Genomic DNA, 16,719 nt, shown 5'->3' on the forward strand with positions numbered 1-16,719 from the left:
GCGGCATGTGGGATCCTCCGGGATCGGGGCACGAACCCGTGTCCCCTGCATCGGCAGGCGGACTCTCAACCACTGCGCCACCAGGGAAGCCCCAGGCAGAATTTTTAAGTGGAAAGGTCAGAGGTCTCTTCCTTGAATATGTCTCCATGACTCCCATGGGTAAGAGAGGGATTCATCTGCCTAGAAAGTGCTCCCTAATCTCCCCCAACCCTTTGCCTGAATTACTATTCATCCCCAAGACTCATTCAGCATGCCACTGAGGAAACATTACCTAAGGCAGGTCTCAAATAATGTGTGGTTGGTCGAAAAGATTTTTACCCCATCCATCATGAAATGACATATTTATAAAATACAATAAAAACAAATTACTGTAACTTCTTCACTGATAAACGTAGAGTTGACCTCCCTTCCAACTGGAAAACTGGACAAACTATATGAAACAACTTTTGGACATTGGACTACAGGTAGCACAGAGATAAGGAAAACAGATGAGGTGAGCCCGAACATTGCCCAGCTTACTTCATGGAGGCAGCTTCTCGGCACCAGTGCAGGAGGGATTTACCAAAAATGGCTCAGCTGTCTCACTGTGAGATTGAGACGGAATAGGAGATTGGGGATCTTGAAGCACCTAGAATTTGTGGACCAGTGTACCAGAGAGGAGGGACGTGCACAAAAAGAGAGAGAGAGCGGGCTTCCCTGGTGGCGCAGTGGTTGAGAGTCCGCCTGCCGATGCAGGGGACGCGGGTTCGTGCACTGGTCCGGGAACATCCCACATGCTGCAGAGCAGCTAGTCCCATGAGCCACAATTACTGAGCCTGCGCATCTGGAGCCTGTGCTCCGCAACAGGAGAGGCCGCGATAGAGAGAGGCCCGTGCACCGGGATGAAGAGTGGCTCCCGCTCACCGCAACAAGAGAAAGCCCTCGCACAGAAACTAAGACCCAACACAGCAAAAATAAATGAATTAATTAATAAACTCCTACCACCAACATCTTCTTAAAAAAAATCATACATTGGAATATCGCCATTAGAATGTCTGATTTTGATCTGTAAATAATGTTGTGCAAATAATTATTTCACAATATACTGTTGGGTAAAAACGCAGAACGGAAAACGTCCTATAAGATGTGATTCTGTAGCAGAGCTTTTCCTGACTAGTAGAATTTTTGAGTTGTTCTGTTTTGTTTTTAGTATTCCTTCTTTGGATATTCTATTTTATCTGCATTAAACTTGCAGATTTTGTAATTGCATGTAGAGAATGTGATCAGGTAATGGGGCTGGTTCTCAGCAAACTGAAGAGCCTCATTTCCCCTTGGTGTCAAGACTTGTGGTGACATTTATTCTATGTACGTCATTCCAAGTCATTCATGGCACAGCATGAGACAATGGGAGAGGGAGATTCCAAGAAGTGCCATTTAATCGATACTTCAGATCTAACATAATGACAAGACTTAGTCAGCAATGCATAAATATTTGTGCAGTGAACCTTAAAGTCTAACAATTCAGGTGCAGATTTGGCCAAATATTACTGAATTTTTTTAAACCAAATCACTTGCTTTAATATAATCACCATAAAAATGTTTTAATTTTTTTTGGCAAATGATCTACTTCAAGATGAAGAATTGAAGGTAAAGATGCTTTTGATGAATGACACTTTTAGATATGTTCTCTGAGCCAGAAAGATAGCAATTTCCTTAGAGTGAGGTTTCCACTTCTAACTCCCCTTCCCCGCTGACACAGCCCCTGCCTTCTCCTGTCCTTACTGAGAATCTCACTAAGGTTTTCATAGCTGGGGGACACCACACGTTGAGATCTGAGGTTTCTCTGGGGTTCTCATGGGAACCTGCATCACTCTGCTCTCTCAGAGCATAGAAATACAACGCTGAGTCCCCAAGCTGCAAGATTGTGATGGTAAGGCTGATGGCACTGCCCATTTTCCGGAAGTTCAAAAACTAACGACCCTCTGTTGTATTCACTCATTGTAATACTCCTGATGAACAAGGAAAATCATTTCCCCACTTGATGGTTGTTTGTACCAGAATAAATAATAACTATAACTACTAGCTTCATATACACAATCCAAGGTTACATCCTCCTTCTCCAGCATAGAAATTTCTGGCTGGTCTTGAGTTACTTTCTGGGCTGTGATGGATCCTGGGGAGAAGAAAGAATTTTATATATATAATATATATGGAGAGAGACAGACAGAGAGACAGAGAGAAAGAATTAGGTTGATTCTCCTGGTGGAACCCCGAGGGCTGCAAGGAACAAACAGAGGACTAAGACTTCTAATTCCTCTACCCATTACTCAACTCTCCTACACACCACCAGACAATAATAACCTGCCCTACCCCCAAACATGGGAGCTGAGTGGAGCTGAGTCTGTTTGTGGCCATCCTTAACAGCCTTACCAAGGCGGACGGAGGCTATGACAACTCTCAGCAGGCCAGGGAACCCCATGATGGAAGCTCTTCCTCTGAGTGAAATGTGCTGTGTTCTGTCTCCAATTCAGGTCTAAATGCCTGCCCTGTGCCTGACAGGGCACGTGCACAAGAACTGAAGTGTGAGATGCTTCTGCACCAGAACAGGAAATGTAACTTGCTGCTATCAGTTTGCCTGTGGCATGTCATGGCTTGTTGACATGGTTGATTAATGTAACCTGCCTATTTAGACTTTATTGTAATTAATTTGACAACAATTATATCAGTGCTGCAGCCGTTTGCCATATTCAGCCAATGCATCTAGGATAGGCATAAGTTTTATGACCAATACAAGTTGTTATGATTATGGTGACTTCTGAGAACAAATAGTCATCCATGTTTTTGTAGGGCTTTTTTTTCTTTTTTTTTTTGGCCTGCAACCAAAATCTACAGTGAAATAAGCTCACAGATTCTTCTTCCAGACAGGAAGATCAAACTATTTACCCTCAGTCATCATAACTTTTCTTCCTTCACTCCAAGGCATTGGTTCCTGGGGAAATCTACATTGGATAAAGTTCCTTGTGTGCTTAATGCTGTCACAGCAAGTTTACTGGTGGACCAAATTTGTCCAGCTATACGTGTCTAATGCCAATCAATTGTCATCTGTGGTAGAAAAACCTTGCTTTCAAGTAATCCATCCTATAGTCAAAATGAATGCAAAATCACCAGACCATGCATTCCTAGTTCCTTATATCAAAATTGTAGCCATTCAGGGCTTCCCTGGTGGTGCACTGGTTGGGAGTCTGCCTACCGATGCAGGGGACACGGGATTGTGCCCCGGTCCGGGAAGATCCCACATGCTGCAGAGCGGTTGGGCCCGTGTGCCATGGCCGCTGAGCCTGTGCTCCACAACGGGAGAGGCCACAACAGTGAGAGGCCCGCGTACCACAAAAAAAAAAAAAAAAGTAGCCATTCAAAACTCACAAATGCCTTTTCATCCCACTGCTGCAGCAGCTCTGGCTCATTTCACTGAGAGCAGCACCTCAACAGCGTTACATCGCAGCCGCATGGAAAGTTTTGTATGATTTGTTTGGCATCCCTGTGCTGATTTATGTTTGTGATTCAGCTGATGCAACTTGTAGTCATCTATTCCTTTTCTCTTCCCTAAATGAATATATTAATACCGTGACATCTAACATCCATGTCATATTAATAGAAAATAGATTTTTTTGAAAGTCTGTCTAGAGAAGGGAGGAGTCTTTCTGGCTGAACAGGGACACTTCTGGGGATCAGAGCTTGCGTCTTCTTTAAGACTGACATCCACCCTATTCTCCCTGAAGAACACGTCCCAACCTCCTGGGTTTCTAGGAATTAGATCTGAGCTTGATTTCTTTTCCTGAAAAGCTCTAAATAAACTAAACACTGCCCAAGGAGAGAATATACCTCTTCCTCCCAAGGCTGCTCACTTCAGCCCTCCTGCTCCCCTTGGGTTTGTGTTCAGCTCCCCCTGCAGCCCTTCTCACTGTGTCACTCAGAGCACAGTAGTACACAGCCGAGTCTGATGTTTGCACTGAGGGTTTCTGTAGGTGGAAGGAGCTGTTACTCGTAACAAGAGTGGCCTGAAAACCTTGATGCTCTGCCCTCCGGTTTGCCTTCGAGCCCTTCAGGAGGAGTTGCGGAGCTCTGCTGAGATACTGGACGTACCAGAAAAGATAGGGATTTGAACCAGAGGTCTGGTAAGTGCAGTGCAGTGTCCCAGGCGCCCCCTCTGAGACAGTCACTGGGCCTTCTGTCGGGGTCACTGAGTCTCCATTGGTCCCTCCTACAAGAGAATCACTTTTTTATGTTAGAAATGGACAGAAGGAGAGTTTTCAGCCAGAGGAGAAAACTAAAAGTTCCCTATAATTATAGGAAAATGAAAAATCATGAACATTTAGGATAAAATGTTACTTACTGAATATTAAGAAGATCACAAGAGCAGCGTGAGTGGCAGAAAACATGTTGGCAACGGTCCTTGCTCCCTAGAATACACCAAATCTAATGGGGCTAGTTTGCAGCTGAATATTATAGAAACTCCTCACGTAGAAACTGAAAGCCCCTCTCTGCACAGCAATAGTAATCTGTCTTGTGGCTACAAAGTAAAGAAGTCAAAGCAGCACCTGAATAAAAAGAGGAACCACATTTGGAGGAACCCCCGCCCTCTGGTGGTCATTCTGAAAATTGCACCACAGCTAAATCTGACCTCTTTCTCCTGATGTAATATTAATAGCTTGAGGCATAGATAAAGGAGAATGGGACAGGACTCAGAAGAGAGCTCTAAACACGAGCATGCTTAGGGAAATATTCAGTTGTTGCTTCCATCATTTTCTGCATGGTACAAGTATCTCCAGCTACCCAAATAATCCCAGGCAGAATTTTTAAGTAGAATAATCAGAGGTCTCTTCCTTGAATATGTCTCCATGACTCCCATGGGTAAGAGAGGGATTTATCTGCCTAGAAAGTGCTCCCTAATCTCCCCCAACCCTTTGCCTGAATTACTATTCATCCCCAAGACTCATTCAGCATGCCACTGAGGAAACATTACCTAAGGCAGGTCTCAAATAATGTGTGGTTGGTCGAAAAGGTTTTTACCCCTATCCATCATGAAATGACATATTTGTAAAATACAATAAAAACAAATTACTGTAACTTCTTCACTGATAAACGTAGAGTTGACCTCCCTTCCAACTGGAAAACTGGACAAACTATATGAAACAACTTTTGGACATTGGACTACAGGTAGCACAGAGATAAGGAAAACAGATGAGGTGAGCCCGAACATTGCCCAGCTTACTTCATGGAGGCAGCTTCTCGGCACCAGTGCAGGAGGGATTTACCAAAAATGGCTCAGCTGTCTCACTGTGAGATTGAGACGGAATAGGAGATTGGGGATCTTGAAGCACCTAGAATTTGTGGACCAGTGTACCAGAGAGGAGGGACGTGCACAAAAAGAGAGAGAGAGCGGGCTTCCCTGGTGGCGCAGTGGTTGAGAGTCCGCCTGCCGATGCAGGGGACGCGGGTTCGTGCACTGGTCCGGGAACATCCCACATGCCGCAGAGCAGCTAGTCCCATGAGCCACAATTACTGAGCCTGCATGTCTGGAGCCTGGCTCCCCAACGGGAGAGGCCACTACAGTGAGAGGCCCGTGTACCGCAAAAAAAAAAAAAAAAAGAGAGAGAGAGAGAGAGATAATGGCAGGGGGGGTCACTGTGAATCCTGTGTGGAGTACTAATCTGCAGCAAAAGAGAGAAAACTCATCAACTTTGGTAAACCACCCAGAAAGGGTCTCCTTTGGGCCCATGAACCATATTTAGATAACAACAGCCTTACACCTTTAGCCTTATGAGGGATAGGTGACCTTACTTATGTGTCTTTGTTCTTGAAACACCTTCTTTTATTTTATTTTTTATACAGCAGGTTCTTATTAGGTGTCTATTTTATACATATTAGTGTATATATGTCAGTCCCAATCTCCCAATGCATCCCACCACCACCCCTTCCCAACCCGCTTTCCCCCCTTGGTGTCCATATATTTGTTCTCTACATCGTGTCTCTATTCCTGCCTTGGACACTGGTTCATCTGTACCATTTTTCTAGATCCCACATATGTGTGTTAATATATGATATTTGTTTTTCTCTTTCTGACTTACTTCACTCTGTATGACAGTCTCTAAGTCCATACACGTCCCTACAAATGACCCAATTTCGTTCCTCTTTATGGCTGAGTAATATTCCATTGTATATATGTACCACATCTTCTTTATCCATTTGTCTGTCTATGGGCATTTAGGTTGCTTCCATGTCCTGGCTATTGTAAATATAGCTGCAATGGACATTGGGGTGCATGTGTATTTTTGAATTATGGTTTTCTCAAGGTGTATGCCCAGGAGTGGGATTGCTGGGTCATATGGTAGTTCTACTTTTAGTTTTTAAGGAACCTCCATACTGTTCTCCATGGTGGCTCTATCAATTTACATTCCCACCAACAGTGCAAGAGGGTTCCCTTTTCCCCACACCCTGTCCAGAATTTGTTGTTGTAGATTTTCTGATAATGCCCATTCTAACCGGTGTGAGGTGATACCTCATTGTAGTTTTGATTTGCATTTCTCTAATAATTAGTGATGTTGAGCAGCTTTTCATGTGATTCTTGGCCATCTGCATGTCTTCTTTTTAGAAATGACTATTTAGGTCTTCTGCCCATTTTTGATTGGGTTGCTTGTTTTTTTAATATTGAGCTACATGAGCTGTTCATATATTTTTTAGATTAATCCTTTGTCTGTTGATTCATTTGCAAATATTTTCTCCCATTCTGAGGGTTGTCTTTTCATCTTGTTTATAGTTTCCTTTGCTGTGTAAAAGCTTTTAAGTTTCATTAGGTCTCATTTGTTTATTTTTGTTTTTATTTCCATTACTCTAGGAGGTGAGTCAAAAAAGATCTTGCTGTTGTTTATGTGAAAGAGTGTTCTTCCTATGTTTTCCTCTAAGAGTTTTAGATTGTCTGGTCTTACATTTAGGTCTTTAATCCATTTTGAGTTTATTTTTGTGTATGGTGTTAGGGAGTGTTCTAATTTCATTCTTTTACATGTAGCTGTCCAGTTTTCCCAGCACCACTTATTGAAGAGGCTGTCTTTTCTCCAGTGTATATCCTTGCCTCCTTTCTCATAGATTAGTTGACCATAGGTGCATGGGTTTATCTCTGGGTTTTCTATCCTCTTCCATTGATCTATATTTCTGTTTTTGTGCCACTACCATACGTTCTTCATTACTGTAACTTTGTAGTATAGTCTGAAGTAAGGGAGCCTGATTCCTCCAGCACCATTTTTCTTTCTCAAGATTGCTTTGGCTATTCAGGGTCTTCTGTGTTTCTATACAAATTGTGAAATTTTTTGTTCTAGTTCTGTGAAAAATGCCATTGATAGTTTGATAGGGATTGCACTGAATCTGTAGATTCAGTGCAATCCCTATCAAGCTTTGGGTAGTATAGTCATTTTCACAATATTGATTTTTCCAATCCAAGAACATGGTATACATCTCCATCTGTTTGTGTCATCATTGATTTTTTCATCAGTATCTTATAGTTTTCTGAGTACAGGTCTTTTGTCTCCTTGGGTAGGTTTGTTCCTAAGTGTTTTATTCTTTTTGATGTGATGTTAAATGGGATTGTTTCCTTAATATCTCTTTCTGATCTTTTGCTGTTAATGTGTAGGACTGCAAGACATTTCTATGCATTAATTTTGTATGCTGCAACTAAACCAAATTCACTGATTAGCTCCAGTAGTTTTCTGGTGACATCTTTTTTTTTTTTTTTTTTTTTTGCGGTATGCGGGCCTCTCACTGTTGTGGCCTCCCCCGTTGCGGAGCACAGGCTCCGGACGCGCAGGCTCCGGACGCGCAGGCTCAGCGGCCATGGCTCACGGGCCCAGCCGCTCCGCGGCATATGGGATCCTCCCAGACCGGGGCACAAACCCATATCCCCTGCATCGGCAGGCGGACTCTCAACCACTTGCGCCACCAGGGAGGCCCTGGTGACATCTTTAAGATTATCTATGTATAGTAGCATGTCATCTGCAAACAGTGACAGATTTACTTCTTCTTTTACAATTTGGATTCCTTTTATTTCTTTTTCTTCTCTGATCTCAGTGGCTAAGACTTCCAAAACTATGTTGAATAAAAGTGGCGAGAGTGGACATCCTTGTTTTGTTCCTGATCTTAGAGGAAATGCTTTCAGTTTTTCACCATTGAGAGTGATATTTGCTGTGGGTTTGTCGTATATGGCCTTTATGATGTTGAGGTATGCTCCCTCTGTACCCACTTTCTGGAGAGTTTTTATCATAAATTAGTGTTGAATTTTGTCAAAAGCTTTTTCTGAATCTATTGAGATGATCATATGGTTTTTATTCTTCAATTTATTAATATGGTGTATCACACCAATTGATTTGTGTATATTGAAGAATCCTTTCATCCCTGGGATAAATCCCACTTGATCACAGTGTATGATCCTTTTAATGTGTTGTTGGATTCTGTTTGCTAGTATTTTGTTGAGGATTTTTGCATCTATATTCATCAGTGATATTGGTCTGTAATTTTCATTTCTGTAGTATCTCTGTCTGGTTTTGGTATCAGCGTGATGGTGGCCTCGTAGAATGAGTTTTGGAGTGTTCCTTCCTCTGCAATTTTTTGGAAGAGTTTGAGAAGGATAGGTGTTAGCTGTTCTCTAAATGTTTGATAGAATTCACCTGTGAAGCCATCTGGTCCTGGACTTTTGTTTCTTGGAAGATTTTTAATCACAGTTTCAATTTCATTATTTGTGATTGGTCTGTTTATATTTTCTGTTTCTTCCTGGTTCAGTCTCAGAAGGTTGTGCTTTTCTAAGAATTTGTCCATTTCTTCCAGGTTGTCCATTTTATTGGCAGAGAGTTACTTGTAGTAGTCTCTTATGATGCCTTGTATTTCTGCCGTGTCCATTGTAACTTCGCCTTTTTCATTTCTAATTTTATTGATTTGAGTCCTCTCCCTCTTTTTCTTGATGAGTCTGGCTAAATGTTTATCAATTTTGTTTATTTTCTCAAAGACGCAGCTTTTAGTTTTATTGATCTTTGCTACTGTTTTCTTTGTTTCTATTTCATTTATTTCCTCTCTGATCTTTATGATTTCTTTCCTTCTACCAACGTTGGGTTTTGTTTGTTCTCCTTTCTCTAGTTCCTTTAGGTGTAAGGTTAGACTGTTTATTTGAGATGTTTCTTGTTTCTTGAGGTAGGATTATATTGCTATAAACTTCCCTCTTAGAAGTGTGTTTGCTTCACCCCATAGGTTTTGGATCATTGTGTTTTCATTGTCATTTGTCTCTAGGTATTTTTTCATTTCTTCTTTGATTTCTACAGTGATCTCTTGGTTATTTAGTAACGTATTGTTTAACTTCCATGTGTTTGTGTTTTTTTAAGTTTTATTCCCTGTAATTTATTTCTAATCTCATAGCGCTGTGGTCAGAAAAGATGCTTGATATAATTTTAATTTTCTTAAATTTACTGAGGCTTGATTTGTGACCCAAGATGTGGTCTGTCCTGGAGAATGTTCCATGTGCACTTGAGAAGAAAGTGTAATCTGCTGTTTTTGGATGGAATGTCCTATAAATATCAATTAAATCTATCTGGTCTATTGTGTCATTTAAAGCTTGTGTTTCCTTATTAATTTTCTGTCTGGATGATCTGTCTATTGGTGTAAGTGACCTGTTAAATTCCCCCACTATTATTATGTTACTGTCAATTTCCTCTTTTATAGCTGTTAGCATTTGCCTTATGTATTGAGGTGCTCCTATTTTGGGTGCATATATATATGTATAATTGTTATATCTTCTTCTTGGATTGATCCCTTGATCATTATGTAGTGTCTTTTCTTGTCTCTTGTAACATTCTTTATCCTGAAGTCTATTTATCTGATATGAGTATTGCTAGACCAGCTTTCTTTTGATTTCCATTTGCATGGAATATCTTTTTCCATCCCTTCACTTCCAGTCTGTATGTATCTCTAGGTCTGAAGTGGGTCTCTTGTAGACAGCATATATATGGGTCTTGTTTTTGTATCCATTCAGTGAGCCTGTGTCTTTTGGTTGGAGCATTTAATCCATTCACATTTAAGGTAATTATCGATATGTACGTGCCTATTACCATTTTCTTAATTGTTGTGGGTTTGTTTTTGTAGGTCCTTTTCTTCTCTTGTGTTTCTCACTTAGAGAAGTTCCTTTAGCATTTGTTTTAGAGCTGGATTGATGGTGCTGAGTTCTCTTAGCTTTCTCTTGTCTGTAAAACTTTTGATTTCTCCATCAAGTCTGAATGAGTTCCTTGCTGGATAGAGTAATCTTGGTTGTAGGTAATTCCCTTTCATCACTTTAAATATATTGTGCCACTCCCTTCTGGCTTATAGAGTTTCTGCTGAGAAGTCAGCTGTTAACCTTACAGGAGTTCTCTTGTATGATATTTGTTGTTTTTCCCTTGTGTGCTTTTAATAATTTTCCTTTGTCTTTAATTTTTGTCACTTTGATTACTATGTGTCTCAGCGTGTTTCTCCTTGGTTTTATCCTGCCTGAGACTCTCTGTGCTTCCTGGACTTGGGTGGCTATTTCCTTTCCCATGTTAGGGAAGCTTTTGACTATATTCTCTTCAAATATTTTCTTGGGTCCTTTCTCTCTCTCTTCTCCTTCTGGGACCACTATAATGCGAATGTTGGTGAGTTTAATGTTGTCCCAGAGGTCTCTTAGGTTGTCTTTATTTCTTTTCATTCTTCTTTTGTTATTCTGTTCCATGGCAGTAGAATTCCACTATTCTGTCTTCCAGGTCACTTATCCATTCTTCTGCCTTAGTTATTCTGCTATCGATTCCTTGTAGTGTATTTTTCATTTCAGTTATTGTATTTTTCAACTCTGTTTGAAAAATCTTCTCGGTGTTTGTTCTTTAATTCTTCTAGGTCTTTGTTAAACATTTCTTGCATCTGCTCAATCTTTGCCTCCGTTCTTTATCTGAGGTCCTGGATCACTATCATTATTCTGAATTCTTTTCTGGAAGGTTGCCTATCTCCACTTCTTTTAGTTGTTTTGAAACACTTTCTTTTTACTTCTTGTCATATTCTTGTTTTAATTCAACTAAGTAATTTTTTTTTTTTTCTTTTTGCGGTATGTGGGCCTCTCACTGTTGTGGCCTCTCCTGTTGTGGAGCACAGGCTCCGGATGCGCAGGCCCAGCGGCCATGGCTCACGGGCCCAGCCGCTCCGCAGCATATGGGATCCTCCCAGACCGGGGCACGAACCTGTATCCCCTGCATCGGCAGGCGGACTCTTAACCACTTGCGCCACCAGGGAGGCCCAACTAAGTAATTTTTTAAGAAAGTAGAGTTTAGATACTTAATAGTATTAGCCAGACTCTCTTTATTCCAGAGGCACGTGTGTGGTATTTACCTGTCTCCTGTTTATTTGTATTATTAGGGATTCAGGAATCTCAATGTAAAGAACTGTTTGCTCATTGTCGGTCAGCTTGTTTGTCTAGTTTCTTGTGCAATTATTTGTGCTAGTGAAGTGAACACAGCAGAAGATTTGACAGGGTCATTTCATAGCTTGTTCTTTCCCTAGGATTGGGTTTACTTTATGCAAAGTATGACTGTATTTATAGCAAGAAGTCAAAACATTGTTACTTGCTCACATCAACCATTTTAAGGCATGGGGACTTTGTTTCTGCAGACAGCTGTGATATTGCCTTACACAGGCTCTCAGGGCAGTGCTGTCAATCTAGTAACAATGGCTATGACTAAGTCAGTTTAACACAAGAATAGTCTTCTTCAAATGATACCTATTCACCTACATAGATTTTCTCACCAGTTAAAAAGAACTATTTTTTTTTAGCTCTTACTAAAATTAGGGTCTTGAGTAGATTTATCCTGCTGGCAAGACTCTCTGGCTCAGCAGATCACCTAGGTACTCATATTATTGTGCGTGTTCAGGAATCCCTAGGCTCAAGCATTCATTCTGGAAATTTACAGAGTTGTCTACAATGTGTAAGCCAAAACCAGACACGATTCCTATCTCAAATTGCTTTCAGTTGAGTGAGGAGCAGGTAAGTAAAACAAATCTTATGCACTGCCTGTACTCCCACTAGCCTGGACCCAGCCATGTGGAATGAGGGCTCAGACTGGAAGTAAAGAGCTGATGCAGTTATCACCAGGGGAATAAAACCTGCTTGAATACTTTATTTCCACTATTTAGATTTATTTTTGTTCTTTCATCTCCCTCTCCATTTCTTTGGCCTGTTTATCCTGATGTTTAACTCCCAATGCTCAGGTGTCCAACACCCAGTGTGCAGGACTCCAGAATGTTAGGGAAGAAGGCAGTGTTCACCTTCAGATGGGTGTCCAGACATCCACCCTGTTAGGTGACAACAGTGACTACATCCTTCAGTACCATTAAAACTATTATAACTGTTAAATTCTGCATTATGCAGTACGCAGAAAGCAAACAGCATGGCTGGCTGAGAAGCAGCAGGAGGTTTTGTTTGGAGTTACATAAAAGTTGACAGAACTACTCCTCTAGTTTCTTGGTCCTTTGGTGGAATCGTCAAGAAAATCTTGGCTCATGTGTTATGCAAGACAAACTGCCCTGCAAGATCCCTGTATAGCACAGGGAACTATACTCAATATCTTGTAATAACCTATAATGGAAAAGAATCTGAAAAAGAATAGATACGTATGTATAACTGAATCACTTTGCTGTACACCTGAAACTAACACAACACTGTAAATCAACTATACTTCAGTAAAAATTTTTTAAGTGTTTAAAAAATATTCTTAACACTTTTATCCATTTAAAGAACTGAGATGCTTTTATTTGTAAAGTGCCATTTTTCCATTTGTCTTTAATTTGATAAAAATAACATAAAGAACACGAAAACCTCAAAACCAAGGGGAGTATTCTAAGTTGGCCATACAGATGATTAGAAATATACTTTTATTATTTAATTTGTTGCCATCAAACAAAAAACTGCAAATCTAAAAATTCCCATGTAATTCCTACACCCCAGAAGTTGGCAAACATTTTTTCTGTAAAGGGTCAAATAGTAAATAGTTTAGGTTTTGAAGTCATATAGTCTCTCTCGTGACTACTCAACTATGCTGTTATAACACGAAGCATCCATGGTCGATGCATAAATAAATGGGCATGGCTGTTTTCCAATAAAACTTTACTTACAAACACAGGTGGCAGGCTGCTTTGCCCTGTGGGCTGCGCTTTGCCAATCCCTGCTATGCCATAAGAATGTGGATACATAAACTTCCAAAGATTTCTTTTTTTAAATAAATATTATCATATCTTTTTGAGGAGACTTAAAATAAAGAATACATTAATGGATAGAAAAGAAGAAGAAGGAAATTAGATGATCCTAATGCCTAGGATACATTGATGCTGAGTTTTCAAGGGTGAGTCACACAGATATGGACGCTACCATTAAGGAACTCACAGAAGTAGTAGTGAAAATAGGTCTTAATCAAATAATCAAAGAAATAAAGGAGAAGCTGCAAATGTGAAAATGCAGAGGTCTATAATTCTAAAAATGCCCCCCGAGCTTCCTTCATCTACTGACTCTTGGACAGATGTATAAGAATGAATAGGCATTTACTATTTTTTTTACTCTTTTGAAGGGAGGAAAATAATTTAGGAAAAGGAAAATAAATAAGAAATCACCTACAGTTGCTATGAAGGGGTCATATAGTAGGAAAAAGGTACTTTTAAGAAACTTAAGGACTTCCCTGGTGGTGCAGTGGTTAAGAATTCGCCTGCCAATGCAGGGGACATGGGTTCAGGCCCTAGTCAAGAACGATCCCACATATCGTGGAGAAACTAAGCCTGTGCACCACAACTACTGAGCCTGCACTCTAGAGCCCGCGAGCCAAAACTACTGAGCCCATGTGCCACAACTACTGAAGCCCGTGCGCCTAGAGCACGTGCTCTGCCACAAGAGAAGCCACCCAATGAGAAGCCCGCGAACTGCAACGACGAGTAGCCCCCACTCACCACAACTAGAGAAAACCCACACACAGCAACAAAGACCCAACGCAGCCAAAAATTAATTAATCAATTTTTAAAAAAGAAACTTAAATAATACCAGTATTGTTGAAGAGAGAGAGAGACAGAGAGGGAGAGAGATTAGGAGTACATTGTGAAATGAGGTTGGAGAGGTAACAAGATCCTAAATTATGCAAGGTTTTGTAGGTCATATTAAGAAGTTTTGGGACTTCCCTGGTGGCACAGTGGTTAAGAATCCGCCTGCCAATGCAGGGGACACGGGTTTGAGCCCTGATCCAGGAAGATCCCACATGCCGTGGAGCAACTAAGCCTGTGCACCACAACTAGTGAGCCTGCGCTCTAGAGCCTACAAGCCACAACTACTGAGCCCACACACCGCGACTACTGAAGCCTGTGCACTCTAGGGCCTGTGTACCGCAACTACTGAGCCTGCGGGCTGCAACTACTGAAGCCTGTGCACCTAGAGTCCGTGCTCCACAGCAAGAGAATCCACCACAATGAGAAGTCTGCGCACCGCAACGAAGAGTAGCCCTGGCTCACCACAACTAGAGAAAGCCCACACGCAGCAACGAAGACACAGTGCAGCCAAAAATAAAATAAATAAAATTTTAAAAAGAAGTTTCTCTTTATTCTAAGAGCAAATGGGGATCCAGGTGATTGACATGCTCAAATCTGCACTCTGACAAGATCATTCTCACTGTGGTACAGAAGACTACATTGAAGAATGATGGGGTGTGTCACATGCTGGGGAGCAAGGGACTAAAATGGATTTTTAATTAGGATGGCGGAGGTGAATTAGCGTGTGGGGTTTGTGACATCTTCTGGAGACCTTTAGGAAGCAAAGTCAACAGAACTGGGAGATAGACTGGATATAGTATTTCAAAAATGAATAACTATGAAGCAAAAAACCCCATATGAGTCTTAATATACCCTAAACTGAGGATAGTAGAAATTGCTATTTGCCTAAAGAATGCCCATTCTCTCCTATTTCTTACTAATAGAACCACAGTTTTGATGTGAGCGACAACATGCTGAGACTGAAAAAATACTGATATCCCAGACTCCTTTGCAGATGGGAGAAAGGTGGGGACATGGAATAACACTCTGGTAAGTGAAATGTAAGTAGCAGCTGTTGGGTGGATTTTCTGGAAATGATTGACTTGGCCAGCATGTACTCATTTGCCCCTTGACCTTCTCTTTCTTTCTGCCTGGAAGGTGTATAAAGTGGATGGATCTCTAGCAGTTTCTGCCAAGTATATAAACAAAAGTAACACTTTAAGGACAAGAGACAGAGAGCTAGAAGGAAGACCCTTGATTTTTTTTTTTTTTTTTTTTTTTTTTTTTTTTTTTTTGCGGTATGCGGGCCTCTCACTGTTGTGGCCTCCCCCGTTGCGGAGCACAGGCTCCGGACGCGCAGGCTCCGGACGCGCAGGCTCAGCGGCCATGGCTCACGGGCCCAGCCGCTCCGCGGCATATGGGATCCTCCCAGACCGGGGCACGAACCCGTATCCCCTGCATCGGCAGGCGGACTCTCAACCACTTGCGCCACCAGGGAGGCCCCAGACCCTTGATTTTTAATAACATGATGAAGGTAGTATACCAGCCCTGGACTGCATATGATACATATGACAGAGCTTCTTTACGTGAGAGGGATGTAAACTCCACCTTGTTAAAAACATTATTATTTGAAGTTTTTGTAACTTGAAGCTGACCCAGTCTCTAACTGATATAGAAGATGTTCATTAAAAATACAATGCATCGGGCTTCCCTGGTGGCGCAATGGTTGAGAGTCCGCCTGCCAATGCAGGGGACATGGGTTTGTGCCCCGGTCCGGGAAGATCCCACATGCCGTGGAGCGGCTGGGCCCGTGAGCCATGGCCGCTGGGCCTGTGCATCCGGAGCCTGTGCTCCACAACGGGAGAGGCCACAACAGTGAGAGGCCCGCGTACGGCAAAAAAATAAAAAATAAAAAAAATAATGCCTCAGTGCATCAGAGACTGATTGAGTAAGTGTCTAATAACCCAGATCTTCAAGGTGCTGTAGGTGATTCTGATACGCGTGATGTTGGTGGTTGAAGTTCTGGCATGTGGGAACCACAGTCCTACCAACCTTTCGCCTGCTCTCCCCCACCTTTTCCACCAAGCATCACATAAGTACAAATGCGCTTTCCCCACAAACACATTTTCAGTAGCATCAGAAGTGTATCAAAAAAACTCTTCTTATCAGAAACAAGAATAAAATGGATGGAAAACTGTTATATATGTGATAATAGAAGTATCCACTTTCAAAACACAACATTTTAGGACCTGGTAGCCGAGAACATACATCTCTCACTTCTATGAGGAAAGATTATGACTCTCTGAAAAATTCCCATCTCTTTAATGGAGAAATTGAAGCTTGGAAATCACACAACTAATAAATGGGAGAATCAGATTCAGATCTTTGTCTCCACTACTCCAAAGATTCAGATCTTTGTGTCTATTATTATACAACGTTTTCACTCCTCAGCTTTAAAATGAAAAGTTTGGTTGAAAGAGTCCTAAGATCCTTTTTAACTCTAATGTCTGATGAATCTACTGTTAGAATTAGAGAAATGCAAAAATCCTCTCATGCATCTCAAAGCCCCACCTAAGTCTTGAGGGGGCTGCACATATAACAGATGAGACCTTCTAATACTGACAAGTCCTTCCTCATCCTCCACAA

At 41.4% G+C, this 16,719-nt stretch overlaps 1 gene segment (V, D, J or C); it reads right to left on the bottom strand.

The window, feature by feature from the left end:
- Positions 1-3,833: 3,833 nt before the first annotated feature.
- On the bottom strand, positions 3,834-4,418 carry LOC132488090 (T cell receptor alpha variable 18-like). The segment is given in 2 exon segments: positions 3,834-4,240; positions 4,373-4,418. Coding segments are annotated over 2 exon segments (453 nt in total).
- Between the last annotated feature and the right edge of the window lie 12,301 nt (positions 4,419-16,719).

This window comes from Mesoplodon densirostris, chromosome 4, assembly GCF_025265405.1.
Source record: "Mesoplodon densirostris isolate mMesDen1 chromosome 4, mMesDen1 primary haplotype, whole genome shotgun sequence".
Taxonomy (NCBI): Eukaryota; Metazoa; Chordata; class Mammalia; order Artiodactyla; family Ziphiidae; genus Mesoplodon; species Mesoplodon densirostris.